This window comes from Oryzias latipes, chromosome 2 (genome assembly GCF_002234675.1).
Source record: "Oryzias latipes chromosome 2, ASM223467v1".
NCBI lineage: Eukaryota > Metazoa > Chordata > Actinopteri > Beloniformes > Adrianichthyidae > Oryzias > Oryzias latipes.
This window is the reverse complement of record NC_019860.2, coordinates 4,325,031-4,340,032: the sequence shown is the minus strand read 5'-3', so window position 1 is coordinate 4,340,032 and position 15,002 is coordinate 4,325,031. Positions and strand designations below refer to the sequence as shown.

At 39.8% G+C, this 15,002-nt stretch overlaps 2 protein-coding genes and 1 pseudogene across 9 annotated transcripts in view; 1 reads left to right on the top strand and 2 right to left on the bottom strand.

The window, feature by feature from the left end:
• The window catches only part of LOC105355226 (NACHT, LRR and PYD domains-containing protein 12-like), a 354,920-nt gene that overhangs the window by 258,037 nt on the left and 81,881 nt on the right, over window positions 1–15,002 (top strand). The gene's annotated exons all lie outside the window — the stretch shown is intronic.
• LOC101155258 (bromodomain-containing protein DDB_G0280777-like) lies at window positions 3,939–13,285 on the bottom strand. 3 transcript variants are annotated; one of them, XM_011481519.3, is made up of 4 exons: window positions 12,849–13,285; window positions 11,280–11,579; window positions 7,742–8,120; window positions 3,939–6,820 (listed from the first exon to the last, which is right to left on the bottom strand). In XM_011481519.3, the coding sequence occupies exons 1-4, from the start codon at window positions 12,991–12,993 to the stop codon at window positions 6,118–6,120; spliced, it is 1,527 nt and encodes a 508-aa protein (XP_011479821.2). In that variant the 5' UTR covers window positions 12,994–13,285; the 3' UTR covers window positions 3,939–6,117. The 3 variants fall into 3 exon arrangements, with proteins under 3 accessions (XP_011479821.2, XP_011479828.2, XP_023818369.1); XM_011481526.3 differs by having other exon boundaries at window positions 7,742–8,117; XM_023962601.1 differs by lacking the exon at window positions 11,280–11,579 and having other exon boundaries at window positions 7,742–8,117; window positions 12,849–13,283.
• LOC111946583 lies at window positions 9,092–9,269 on the bottom strand (annotated as a pseudogene).

The following is a 15,002-nucleotide window of genomic DNA, read 5'->3' as shown; positions in this document are numbered from 1 at the left end:
TCAGTCACCTTACGTCATGAACCTGTCATCCGATCACCAATGCGGAACTCAACAGTGTTACTTACGCCCCCTCCTCCAGATGAAACGTCCCGTTTCAGCATAAAACAATAAAGAGGAATGAAAATAGTCTGTTATATTAGCATTGGATTGTTGAAAATGCCAAAAAGTTCTCCTCAGACGGAGGCGTCACACAGACGTAGATATCTGGTCTTTGGTGGAGGGAAAGGATTCAAGTGGAAATCTGCCTGCAGGGATGCTGTTGAACCTTTCCTGTGCGATGACTTCTCTTTTTTTCTTTCCGACCGTGGTCGGAAACGCAGGGGAGATTTTCTCCAGGGCCATTGTCATGGTAGGGAAAACACGTCAATGTAAGGGTGGGGTTATAGGACAGCACAAGGGTTAACCTTGACGAAAATCCTGCGGCACACCAGCATCCAAAAATGTAAAAAAGGGGAAACTCATAGACATATAAAAACAGCTGCAACTTCCAGCTTTTTCCACCACAATTATCACAAAAATGAGCATGAGATACATCAATACGGAGTATGGAGTTTCTCCTTTTCTAATTTTTGGATACTGGTGTGCCGCGGGATTTTTGTCAAGAATAAAGTGTGCCTTGGCTCAAAAAAGGTTGAAAAACACTGATCTAAGCATTTTACTGGATGATTGATCTTTTTCAACATTTCAGAATGAATTTCCTTGGTTTTGGGGTTACTGGGAATATGAAGGATTTGGTTCCCCGCTTTCTTTTTTTATTTCTGCTTTAGAAAACTTTTGTGGACTATTTCCCTTTGATTGTGTGGGATAGCACTGATTGTTGACATGTTTACGTCTTATCTTGTTTGGTTTTTCTTTCTATTAAAAGTCTTCATCCATGACATAGAGTCGGTAAGTTAGGGCTATTTGAGTTTTTCACATGAGTGTTTTTAATAAGTTGTTTTATTGTTAAGGGAATTGCCTTTATGATTTGGTTCTATTCGACTTTTTCTCCTCTTCTATTCTAAGTAGAACAGAACCTTTCAAATGAAAACCAATGACCTCGATGGTGGATGAATGAGAGTCTTCCCCTTACAAAGGTCATCTCTGTTGTTCTAAAGTGGACTTTCATAAGGAATGAAATAAAATATAATATAGGTAGACGCCTCATGGACTGTCGCTGCCTATAGACCTTTTCACGCTGACGTCAGACAAAATGGCAACATCTCCATCACTTTAGATCCTTGAAGTAATCCTCCAATACTTATGTTTCTAATGTTCTATTGAAAATATCCACCTTCCATTGGAGCAGATATTATTCTGCCCATTGGTTTCTATTTTTGAACAGTTTACTATTCATTTAATCCCTTTTTCCCTTTATCTTCCTGCACATCAGACCAATATGTCACAATCCACCAGCAGGTGTCGCTGTAGCATTCCTTTCTGTTCCAACAACAAACCAGAAGTGCCTCACATGAGTTTCCACAGCTTTCCAAAGGAGCCAGGCCCGGTGGGTCAGAGCAATAAAAAGAGAGGAGGGGCAAACTATGAAAATCCTCTCTGGTAGCACCGACATGTGCAGTCATCATTTTACCCAGAATTCTCCACAACCCCAGGTGGAGGAACACGGCTAAAAAAAAGATGGAGGAGCGTCCAGATTCTCTTGGAACAACTGGGCTAAAGGATTTACTGTCAGTGTGTTGAACTTAGCTGCTGATTTTGGATTGTTGGGAGTTTTTAGACTAAATGGAGACTGAAAGACTTTTTCTCTTGGTTTTCTGGTTTAACATGGATGAAAAAAACATTCAGTTGATGTAAAAATCCTCATCAGACATGAAAACAACCGCTATTCCTGCTGTTTTTGACCGTTTTCATGGTCTGCAGGTCTGACAGCGACAATCTCAACTGTAGACTGAACCATTTCATTGTAAACATGTGTTGTTGTTTGTGTGTTGATCCACAAACACATGCTGTGAAGAGGAACCTGCAGTGAAGGCAGCCATGTTGGAGCCTCACACATGTTCTCATTAGGATCAAATGAACCAGTGTGTTTGAGACTGAAAGAAAGACTGAAGGACAAAGAAATATGAAGATTCATTAAGGATCAAATCCAGACTTTATTCATGTCTTCAGACAAAAAAGCTGCAGACATTTTACAGACACAATTGAGGTTTTTCAACACTTTTCTGACATGAAGATGCAGTTCTGGATACAGCCAGAAGGTGTCGCCCTTCTCATTTCTAATACAAGTTAAAACTACAGACCTACCTGTGGGGTATTCTAGGAAGCATGTTTAAACTACCCTGACTTTAATCCTGAATTCTGGCTGAAATCCGCCTGAACTTGCTTATTCTGGGTATGCTGTTTCCAAAAGACCGGATATGAGTTGGCGTAATTACGCTCGACTTGGTAACCCTGAGTTAACTCATGTGCACGGCAAGTACATCAAGACATTCTCAATGGATCGTCGATTTCAGGAGTCACCATGGAAACACTTGGAAAAAAAAAAGAGTACAATGAATTTAGATGGAAAAACATTTAAGTGAATTGGAGTAACCTGACATTAAGTTAGATAAATATGTGAATTTGAGTTGTAAAAAAATACCGAGTTGGATAGACGTAAGAAATAAGTTTGAAAAAATGTTACTCAAATATTTGTTACCAATTGAAGTAATCCTTTTGAGTTGATAAGTTATATATATGTATGCGTCACAATGAAAATAAGATCAGAAACTCTTGCGTTTACTTTGTCCGTTCTTTTTTTCCAAGCAGAAACTCTTTCTTTTGATGATGCAGCCGTATTACTTTTTTGATGGACGTATAATCTTCATACGCTGTCATTAAAATCTCAAACTCCGTCTCACTGAAGTTTAGTGCTCTCTTTTTTGTTCTCCACGCGTGTCCATGGTGACTCCGGAAATTGATGATCCATTGAGAGTGTCTTTATGTACTTGCCGTGCACGTGCATTAACCCAGGGTTACCAAGTCGAGCGGGAATACCCCCCAGACGGGTATTCCAGAAGGCATGTTTAAACTACCCTGACATTTTTTTTTTTTTTTTACTTGTCCTGACTTTAACCCTGAACTCTGGCTGAAATCCGCCTGAACTTGCTTACTCTGGGTATGTCGGTTCCAAAACACAGGATATGAGTTGGCGTAATTACGCAATTTATAATTTGATGTTGTTTAATATTTTGTCAGACTTATACATTACACTTTATTATATCATGATCCGGTTGAATACTCTGTTCTGATTGGCTGCTGGGTACGCATTAAAACCTGATAACCGCACGGTGAAGTAACCTTCAACTAAACCTGCTCCAGACCAGGTTATGTTCAGAGCATGAGTTGCAAGGGGAACTAAGCATACCCTGAAACATACCTCATTTTTTGGAACCGAAAGCTGAGGTTATCCGCTTCCTTAGCCACAAACCTACCGTGGTAACTAGCATTACCTGCTTTCTGGAATAACCCCCTGGTGTGATGTTCCTACTCTTTTGGACTTCCCAAACACAGCCAGCAGGTGTCTCCCGTCTTCCTTCTTCTGACTCAAAGGGAGAGCGAGACCAAGAGCGAGAGAGAGAGAGCATCCCGTGATGATGTGTTTCTATGGAGAAAATCTGTGTCAACATCAAAACTAGACCTTTCTGTCTTGAATGTCTGTGGTCTTCCTGAGCCAAGATGTCTGGAATATACTTTCATTTGATTTTACTTTATATTTCTTTTGAGTCCATTTATCTAAAAGAAAACCTTCAAAAATTAACAAAATATCAAATCCACTGTTCCAACTTTCTGTCTGGTTAGTCTTTCCAAGAAAACCAGGAAGTTTCTGACTTGATGATCAAATGTTTGTCACCAACTGCTTTAGTGAGTCTGGAGAATAAAGTTCATCTGTTGGGATTTTCTGCTGCTCAAGTCTGGACATTCAAACAAACAATTAATTTTCATTAGACACATTATCCAACAGAAATAGTTTCTCCTTTATTGAATAAACTGTGGTTTAGAATCAAAGCAGAGACATAAAGATGTTTTGTTTTCAGTCAATAACAATCTTTAGATGTTCTTCATGTTCAAAATCAAGACTGAAGTCTTTCTTATCAGGTTTGTGGTTTACAACAACCATTTTTAAACAGGTCCTACAGAACCATACCATATCAATTGCAAGCAATTAACATCACCCAGTGAGGGCCCTTGGGGATGGGTTAAATGCAGAGAAGAACTTCCCCATTGTGGGACAAATAAAGTATCAATAATTATAATTACTATTATTATTCATCAGCCTGAGAGGAGGTTGTCCATTACAGGATTAAGCAGAATCCGTCCATTCCAGAGAGAGGAGGGGAAAAAGCAGTCAAAGCTGCAGGAACAAACATCTGTATGATAATGTTCTCCAGCTGCAAGAAGGATGAGGATCTTATTTTTCTGAGGATAATAAGCACTCCATTGTATTACTAGATAAATAATCTGATCCTGATAAGGACAGGATTATATTAACTATTTAAAATATCTTAATAAAAAGAAATAACACAACATGGGTCAGATTATGAGTTTTCTTATTCCCAATTTTTTTCAAGCAACTATTCAAACTATTTGACTTTAATTTATATTAATTCTATTTAACAAATTTGTTGTTGACCTTTTAGCACATCCTGTTAGGGGTCGCCACAGTGAATCAGCTTTCATTGATCCAGACATTTAGTTTGGCAGAGAGTTTTACGCTGGATGCCCTTCCTCATACAACCCTGTATTTTAACCGGGCTGGGGACCTGCACAGGGAGACCCAGACTCCTAATTAACTGAAACCTGTCTCTGGCTCGTATCGCGCCCCAGCCGTCCCCGAATTTCATCTGGATGAAAATCATTTGCTGGATTTTAAACATGTTGTAGTGTTACATAAGCTAATTCTCTCTAAGGGTTATGGTACATTGCCTGTCTGTCCTGAGGGAGGATCCGTCCTATATGTGGGCACCCCTGAGGTTTCTTCGTTCTTTCTGGATAACAGTTTAGGAGTTTTTCCTTACCGCGACAGGGGTCTAAGAACAGGGCTGCCAGTTTAGTTTAGCCTGTTTAGTTAGAGTTTTAGTATTATCCTATTGAATTCCATGCATTTATGATCCTTTTTGATAGTATGTTAACCTTACAATTACCGGTACGAAGCCCACTAAGACTGCTGTTGTTGTGAATTTGGGCTATATAAATCAAAATTGAATTGAACTGGTAGCTGGGTTCCCCCAGACACCCACGCGGGATAGCAGATGGAGGAAATCCGCCCACCGGGCAACCCACGTCAGCTACTGCAGGAGCTGGGCTGACGGAACTGCCACAGGGGCCCCCCCAATGCCAGAGAGCAGGGGGTTACAGCAGCATGGAGAATGCACGCTTCCCTACCGCACCATTTAATATAAATCTGTTAAGTGATTCTCAGAGTTTGGTAAGTTCAGTTAAAAAAAAATTTTTTGAATTGTGTGTGTTCATTATCCTTTTGATTTTATGTTTTACCTTACATCTATCCGCACAAAGATGATCGAGACAACTGTTGTGATTTTGGGCTTTACAAATAAAATTGAATTCAAAACTGACCAAGATGGGATTTGAAATCAAACATATCACTACCCTTCATCGAGATAACCTAAAACTTTTTACTAATGATTTCATCCTATTTTTGGTATGTCTTGACTGTGTCATGTCTCCGCCGAACTTTTTCTATGACCCCAAACTGCCTGTCACATGGCAAATAGCTATGGCCCCTGATAGGAAAGGGGTGAGTGACTTCATCAAACCTTCCGTTCACCACCAGGGATGCTAAATACTGAACCATAGTGTGGCTGTAAAAATCCAGTTTCTTTACAGTTGGAGGTACATTGTTTTCACACAACTTATGACCTCATTGATCCCCCTGTGAGCTTCTGTTTCTGGCCATGTGTATGTCCTCATTCTGCCTAATTTTGGTGAATGAATACCAAAAAAAGCGCCAAAGCTTTCTTGAATAAAAGACATCACCAGTAGGAACATGGGGAAAAGGAATATTTTGTTTGAAGTCAAAGCAAAGCAACTCTTTGTCATTTCGTTCAGCAAGTTTAGTGAATGATTTCAACTTGTTGTAAAAGATCATTTCCTTTTCTTGTGCAATGCAAGTTTGACTTACAAGGTATTCCAAACAGCTGCATTTTTCTCTACCTTAAGCTTGGCTTGGTATTCGCTGCAGACAGAGCAAACATCACTGCGAGGTCTCCCAAACCCGTAATTAAAATGCATTTTGAAGTAATCATAATAGAACCAGAATTTCACCTCACAATCAATCTTTTTAACATCTTTACCAGTGAGATAGTCAGCATACTTTTCAGGGTAGAACAACTGTAGGAACAGAGAATACATTTTTACAACTGTGAGATCAGAGGCAAGATAGCGCCTCTTCGTTCCATGGCATTCATAATGTGATACAAAATATGGGAATGACCGAATATGTTCATCAACTTTGCCTTTCAGATCGTCTGAAATGCAACGTCTGTTATTATGAGTACCACGCTTGTCTTTTGGAGTTATTCCTTGGGATTGGTGGTTTGCAACTCTCCTGACACGCTTTGTCCCTATGCCATGGAGGCTGGCGAAGGCTTCTCTGCATACCACTTTCTCTTCATCACCAAGTTTAACCTTGTAATGGTACTGCCACTTGCGTTCTTGTGATTCCCCAGCACCTCGTGGCCGTCTGCGTTGTGGCTTTTTACAGCTGATGAGAGACATGAGATGTGCATCCTGGGCATCTTGAGTGCCAATCGTATTGAAATTCTCAAGAATGGTTTCTTTTGCCGTCACCGTAAACGCCTCTAAGCACTGCCGTTTGCACCTGAAAAGAAAAATACATTTGTCACTTTGATGATATATGGGTACAAAAACACCTCTGGCCAGCCTCAAAGTAACTGGGACTAGACCTAGGGCATATCATATTGAACCCATTTGAGATAATGTGTATTCCTGGTACTGGTCTTTGTTTTGTAGTTGTTTGGTGTTTTTTTAAGACACCCCAGTACACTTTACTGTACTACTAGTAAGTGTAAGGCATGTACATGCACACACTGTACTATTCAAACTACCACACAAGTAGGCCAACTTACCTTATTTATCACCAGTTTTCCTTTCTGCTTTCATTTCTTTTTTGGTATTAACATATTCTTTGCCTTCAGCTTGTAATCATTTTTGTTTGTTTCTGGCCCATTCTTGTTCATTATATTTTCTTTAAGGCCTAATCTCCTCATCACCTGAATCAAACTCCTGCCGCATGGGCGCTGCCATATTGAATGACTAGTGCTGCCATGGTATAAAGCTAAACCTATACAAGAGAGACCCAAGTCCAGGAATTGGGCCCCTCTTGCACTCAATGCATTTTAAAGCCATGCATAGTCAACAGACTTGGGACGTTTTCGCACATAATCAGATAGCTTTTCCCTTGAAGACCATAAAACAATTAATATCTCTATTTTGACAAATTGTGGACTTGGGCCCCTTTTGAATTCACCGATTCATATATATACAACTAAAACTTGCATCACATTCTTTACACAAAAAAGGCTTCTTTCCTGTATGAGTTTTCATGTGAATTCTGACTTTAGACAAGCAATCAAAGCTTTTACCATTGACACATTGTTTGCAATTCCTTTTCTTTTACCCAACTTTATAAAGGTAGATCTTTTTCCTTTTGAAGACTGTTTGCATTTCTTAACCAAAGATGCATTTCTGGTTTTTTTTTCTAACAGAGTCAATTTCTGACCTGTGAGAGCTGTCCACACTATGGACATGTCTTTTGTCTCTTCTCTTCCTCTGATCTCTGTTCTGTGGATCTGTCTCTTCATCTATAGTTGATGTTGATTCTTCATGTTGGTTTCCTTCTTCATCCTGACTATCAGTTGCATTAAAGCTCTGCTGATTGTTTAGATCTGCTTCACTGTTCTCATCTTCCTCATAAGTAGGAATCTCCATCAAGGTATCAGCCTCCTGCTTCAGATCAAGCTGATCTTCATGCTGACTGATACAGAGTTCATCTAGTTCCTCTTTAGTCTGTAGAGGTTCTGGTTCTTCATGTTTCACTCTGAAGTTCCTCTGCTGGTTGCAGAGATCCTCATCAGTCACCCAATGCTGGGGTAGGACTGCAGGGACACAAACACAAGAAGGAATCGTTTTATACTTGAAAATACTTTTTTTATAGTTAAGCACCAAGAAAAATCGAAACCACGTCAAAACAACTTCAGATGAAAGATTTTTAAAAATCTATCCCTCCATTTTCTGAACTCACTGAATCCCTTTCGGGGTCATGGGGATCCTAGAGTCTTTACCAGCTACTATTGGGCAAAAGCAGGGTACGCCCTGGACAAGTTGCCTGTCCGTCGCTGACAGGTTGCCAGTCCACCTGAGGACAGTTGTCTCATTGACCATGACGAAAGTGATGAAGAATCTGCTCCTGGACCAGCAGGGTATAACACAATCATGTTGCACAGAGTTTCTGATTATTTGTGATCCTTATGAATGAAACTGTGTAAAGACCTTGAATAAATAAAAGTGCTAATCGTGACTAATCGTTTCTAAATTGATTTTTTTTTCTAAACAAGCTGATGAAATCAGCAGCAGTCATGGAGGATCTGATGATGCACATCATGTACATCACAACCCACTAGTGCTGCAACTGCAGGAGGGAATCCAGAAGCTCCTGGAATGCAGTTTGAGAGGAAGAACCGCTGAGGTCCAGCCAAGTCATTCATGGACAGGAAGTCCACACAAATGCTGAGGGACATTGACAAGTGGTGGTAAATGAGCATCAATGCTGGAAATTTCCAACATGCGATGGCCAGACTTAAATGTGGCACTGTGGGCTGTTTCCACAGATATGTGTTGTCATTTAGCGACAAACTTAAAAGATTATCTATTTTATGTGCTATTGTCAAATTTACTATCTCAACTTACTTTAGCATCTACTTAAATACAAAATATCTCAGCGTCATTAACTAGCCACCTGACGTACATACCGTCCTTCTGATCCGGACTGGAGGACAGGGCATTTTGCATGAATTTTGGCAGACCAATATTAAGGAGCCCTGCATTATTGGCATTGATGCATTGATGCCAATAATGTCCCACCTTCGCGGCAGAAACACTGCAATACTGGGTCAATGCATGGAGTAGAGCAAGCCCCACCTTCACTTCCGTTGTTCAAAAATCGGCTTAATATGTTGTCCTCCACTGGAGGACATATCAGATATTACACTGATATGAACAAAACTCATATGCCCACTGACATAAACTACTGGATACGAACGAAAACTTGTCGTTGGGATTTTTCTCGATCGTCTCAAAACTTCTTGGGCAACAATGGCAAGCTACTGCGGAAAAAATGCTGGAATTAATAGTTGTAGATTTTGAACTGAGTGCACGTGGCGAGCTAGCAAAAGTGGCGCACTGTTATAACTTCCACGTATTTCAATGGAATACTGTAAAAATTTAATGCATGCATCTACGGCTGGAACTGAACATAATGAAAAACACTGGATACGGACATATTAGGAATGTGGGCGTGGTTATCATTAAACCTCTGTTGCTAAGAAAATTAGCATAACTAGCATAGTTGGCATAATTAGCATCTTAAGCAATGTGTTTTGCTGAATGAGTTGATAATGCTGATCGCAATGCTAGCACTTTTAGCTACATTAGCATAACTAGCATAGTTAGCATTTTTAGCATATGCAGCTTTGACTAGCCTTGATCAAAGGTGGGCAGTAAGGGCAGCGATAGCGAAAGTGATGCGTAGAGGTGGGAGTGAGTTGTGCCCGCGGGCCATACAACGCTGCTTGCGGCTTTAATTTTTTGTTAATATTTAAAAGCTACCGTTTATAAATGATTGGCCTAATACCCAAAAAAAACAGAAATAAAAAGTATTTTTGCTAAACGGCGATTTAGAACATTGGGGCTCTCGATGGCTCTTAGTCTGGAAGAAACTGGACCAAATGGTAATTCTAGACACAAGTTATTAACACAAGTTAATAAAGGAAGGCAAAGACTGTACCATCTGCAACAGCTGAGGAAATTCAGGGTCTCACCAGCAATCCTGAAAACCTTCTACTCCGGTGCTATAGAAAGTGTATTGACTCAGTGTATCACAGTGTGGTATGGGAACAGCTCAAGCCAAGACTGCAAAGCCCTGCAGAGAGTTGTGCGCGTAGCTGAGCGCATTTCAGGGTCTGCTCTCCCCTCTCTGCAGGACACCTACCTCAAACGCTGCAGAAGTAGAGCCGCAAAAATCATCAAAGACTCCACCCACCCCAGTAATCATATTTTCACTTTGCTGCCATCTGGTAAGCGCTACCGTAGCCTGATGGCAAAGACAGAGAGACTCAGGAGGAGTTTCTACCCTCGGGCCATCAGGCTCTTAAACTTTAACTCTAAACGTGTATCTTAATTATTTAAGTCTACAGTCCACATTCATGCACATTATTTTGCATTCTATATTTAATTCTACAATACACATTCTTTTCTCATTTCATCTTTACATAGTTTTACTTATGTATATTATGTATATTTTATAGTAATATATTATGTACATTTTTCCTTAATTATTGCACTGTCCACGGAGCAGACCTGGGTTACATTTCACTACTGGTTGTATTTGCTAAATATAACTGTATGTGACAAATAAAAAAAGAATCTTGAATCTTGAATCTAGTGTTAAAGGCTGCAGACTCTTGATCTCCACTGAAGCTATGAGTATGAAATGTCATTCCACAGACAAACCATCAACAAAATGATCCTGATGCTGCTGAGGTTCTTATGGAAGTGAAGCAAATCTCAGCAGAGATGCAGTTTTTCTAAACTGAAATCACTGACATTAAACAGCCTGAACATTCATGGAGCTGAACTGGACACAGAAAAACCTCCCTGTTGTGTTTCCACCCACCAATGAGGAGCAGTTTGATGAAGATGAAGCTGCACTGGAGGAAGAATCAGTCCAGAGACAGATAGACAATAATTTTGACACTAAGCAGTTGTTCACTGATGTGTTCAGGTTTGAATCTTTTCTGTCTGCAGATCCATCAGCAGGACCCTGTCTTTGGGTTTTAGCTTGAAATGTAGTTTTGGAAATAGAATCTGTCTGAATGTCTGGAATTGGAAACATGGAGACATCAAAGAGGTTTAGATGGGATTGTGGGTTTGATAGAGAAATATGGTGAAAAGAACTAAACTACAAACTCAAGAGGCTCAAGATAGAACCGTTGAAGTGAACATAACGATAGTGTGGAGATGAAGCTCAGAGTCACACTGACCTGACATGTGAGAGCTGTCCACACTTTGGACATGACTTCTGTCTCTTCTCTTCCTCTGATCTCTGTTCTGTGGGTCTGTCTCTCCATCTGTAGTTGATGTTGATTCTTCATGTTGATTTCCTTCTTCATACCGACTATCAGTTACATTAAAGCTCTGCAGTTCCTTTTTAATCTGTGGAGATTCTGGCTCCTGCAGTTCCGCTTTTATTTGCGGAGGTTCTAGTTCCTCTTGTTCCACTCTGAAGTTCCTCTGCTGGTTGCAGAGATCTTCCTCTTCAGTTTTCCAATGCTGGGGGAGGACTGCAGGGACACAAACACAACAAGGAGCCTTTTATAAGTTTCCAGGACTTTTGGGTTTTGTCAAGCACCAATAAACTCGGTGATCATTGGGGAAGATACCTGAAGAGTCTGGAGGACCAGAAGAGACTAATTCAAATAAATATATACACCATCGAATTATTAAATAAATGTGTCAATCGTTATTTAAAATGGTCAATAAATAAATAAAACTGGTAAACACTGGTAAAAGTGGTTTTATGGTCCAGTGTTAGCTGGAAGGGACAAATTGAAATAAATATAGTGCTCAGCATAAATAATAACACCCCGCTACATTTGTCAGAAAACCTTTAGTGTCCTTTCAGAATCAACATTTTCTGTGAAGTACTATACTACAAAATACTTCTACAAAGGTGACACATTGATTGCAAACAAGATTAATTTGCATACAGAAAAGTGATTTTCCTAACAAATTAATTCAAGCCCATGTTGCGAAAATGAGTACACCCTAGATATATTCTTAGGAGAAAAGTCAGACTTAAGACTAAACCATTCTAATTAACAGGCAGTCAGCCACAGGTGAGTCTAATGATTCGTTTAAGAGTTGTCCAGCACACAGGTGACTAGAAAAGGGCATTTCTAAACAAATCAACAGCCCGTCCCATTTCATACTGTCAGCAATGGTTCCCCATGGAAAAGATATGTCAAAAAATCTGAGATAGGAAATAATTTCTTTGCACAGAAAAGGTGAGGGCTACAAGTAGATCAGCAAAGCTTTACATATCAGTCAAAATACTACAGATAAAGTGATCCAAAAATTTAAGAAAGATGGAAATGCAACAATCTTATAGAGACGTCCACTTTGACTCAGGTGTAACCACGCCCCTCTGTCTCCAGCATTGATCTGATTGGTTCTGCAAACCACATTCAGACCTCTGCGTGTCACCATGCTAGCTGTGGTTTTAAACGTGTTCATCCAAATGTCTGTGTTAACTCCGTAATGGCGCTTTAAAACATGAAGGGTGGTCCTTCCACATATATGGAAAAAACAGCAGGAATATATCAGCTGCGTTGTGGCAGGAATAACTGCCCACTGATTTCCCATCATGCCTTTGTTTACACTTTACAGCTAGTTAACAACCCCAGGCTAAGATTTGCGGTGAAACAAAACGTCAGCAACATTGGAGCTATAATCCAACCGCACAGTTTGGATCCAGATAGCAGCTCAGCCGAGGAAAACAAAACAAGAACGTTCATCATGGATCTGTCTGCAGGTGGATGCTGTGAACAAACCTGCAATGTGTAGCTGAAGCTGCGGGTTCCAGCTGCTATCCAGCAGTCTGCGCTGACGACAGAGCTCCTCCTCGTTCTGGACGAGGGTTCCTTCAGCAACAGAAAGTTGTTCTCTGACAGAACCTTCCTGAGGTTCTGAAGACATGGTTCCTGCTCCGATCTTCAGCTCCAACTCCCACAAACACCGCCGTCCTCTTCACTGCAGCTCCGATCGATCATCTGCTAGTCTCACAATCACAGCAATCCACGTTGTCTTTCCGTTCAACACTTCTTCACTCATTTACGACCCTTTGGAAAATGCTGAGAGTTCCCACACGAACCACGTATCGTCCTTTCTGTCCAAAAACCTCACAAAAGTCCCAACAGAACACCACCGTCCTCTCAACACAGGCTAACGCTGCTAGCCTGCTAACAAGCTAACATTCAAAGTCCTCGTGCTGTTCTTCTTTAGTTGGTAAACAGCGTCATGGTGCTTTAGCGCCACCAGCTGGTCTGGAGTAAATCTACACACGTCAATCACACTTACCCAAATTTTCTGTCTTTCTCAGAAATTCGATTGAATACAGATTTGTGGATTGATTCATTCCTCATAATATTGTTTACTGTGTTTTGCAATGTTCACTGTGTCTCCAGTATTTAAACAATAAGAAATTTTATTTGCTTATATGCTAACATACAAAAGATTAAAAATATATGAGGGGCTAAAAGAAACTTCAGGTATGTAAAAACGATTGTTAGAAATTATATGACCTATACACCAAAACTAACAACAATGTTCAGATTTAACTTAAATGCAGGGAAATTATAAAATTATACTAATGTGCCAAGAAAACACTAAAATGAACAAAAAAAGAGAATAAAATAAACCTCAAAGCAAACAGTTGTGAAAATCATCTTTAAAGAAAATAATACCAATATAAAACTTTAATTAAAAATTAAAAGGGCATTAATTGTGAAATCATCATAAAAATCTAATAGCATAACAAATCATAAAAACAAATTTCCCTCAATGATTAAATCAAAATGTTTAAAAAATGTGTAAAAGTCAGATGAAACATAACAAGAGCAAAGAAACACGACTTGAAGTTCAATATATTCCTGTGACTTTCTATTTATGTTTTACAGCTGATGTGAAGTTCCTCCTCTTCAGTTCCTCTGCACTTCCCAAACACAGCCAGCAGGTGTCTCCCGTCTTCCTTCTTCTGACTCAATGAGAGAGAGGCAGAGAGAGAGAGAGCAAAACCAGACTTTTCTGTTTTGAAACCCCTTGGTCTTCCTGAACCAAAAAGGTGTCTGGAATATACTTTCATTTGATGTTACTTCATATTTCTATTGAGTCCATTTATCTAAAAGAAAACCTTCAAAAACGTTATAAACAAAATATCAAATCCATTGTTCCAACTTTCTGTCTGGTTAGTCTTTCCAAGAAAACCTGGAAGTTTCTGACTTGATGATCAAATGTTTGTCACCAACTGCTTTAGTGAGTCTGGAGAAGAAAGTTCATCTGATGGGATTTTCTGCTGCTCTAGTCTGGACATTCAAACAAACATTTCATTTTCATTAGAAACATTTTCTAACAGAAATAGTTTCTACTTTATTGAATAAACTGTGGTTTTGAATCAAAGCAGAGACATAAAGATTTTTTGTTTTCAGTCAACAACAATCTTTAGATGTTCTTCATGTTCAAAATCCCGACTGAGGTCTTTCTTATCAGGTTTGTGGTTTAGAACATCCACTTTTAAGAAGGTCTTAAACACAGCAAATGATTTTAGACAAATTTTCTACCTAACTTTATTGTTCTTGCTGTGGTAACAAACAGCCTCATTGGTCAAACAGACTGAGGAGGAGGAGGAGTCTTCATCAGTCTGAGAGGAGGCTCTCCAATAATTAGAAGATGAAGCAGAATCCGTCCATTCCAGGGAGATGAGGGAAAAAGCAGTCAAAGCTGCAGGAAGAAACATCTGGATGATCATGAAGATGAGGAAGATGATCTTCAAGCTGAGGAGGGGCTGAAGAAAAGTTCTGCCTCCATGGTTCTGCTTTAATTGACTTCTTCTGCAGATTTGAAGCTTTTTCCTGGAGTCATAGAGTAGCAGAGAATGGAGGCTGATCTGCTGCTGTGTGTTTCTGTGTCCTGGTTAAACACTGTATGTT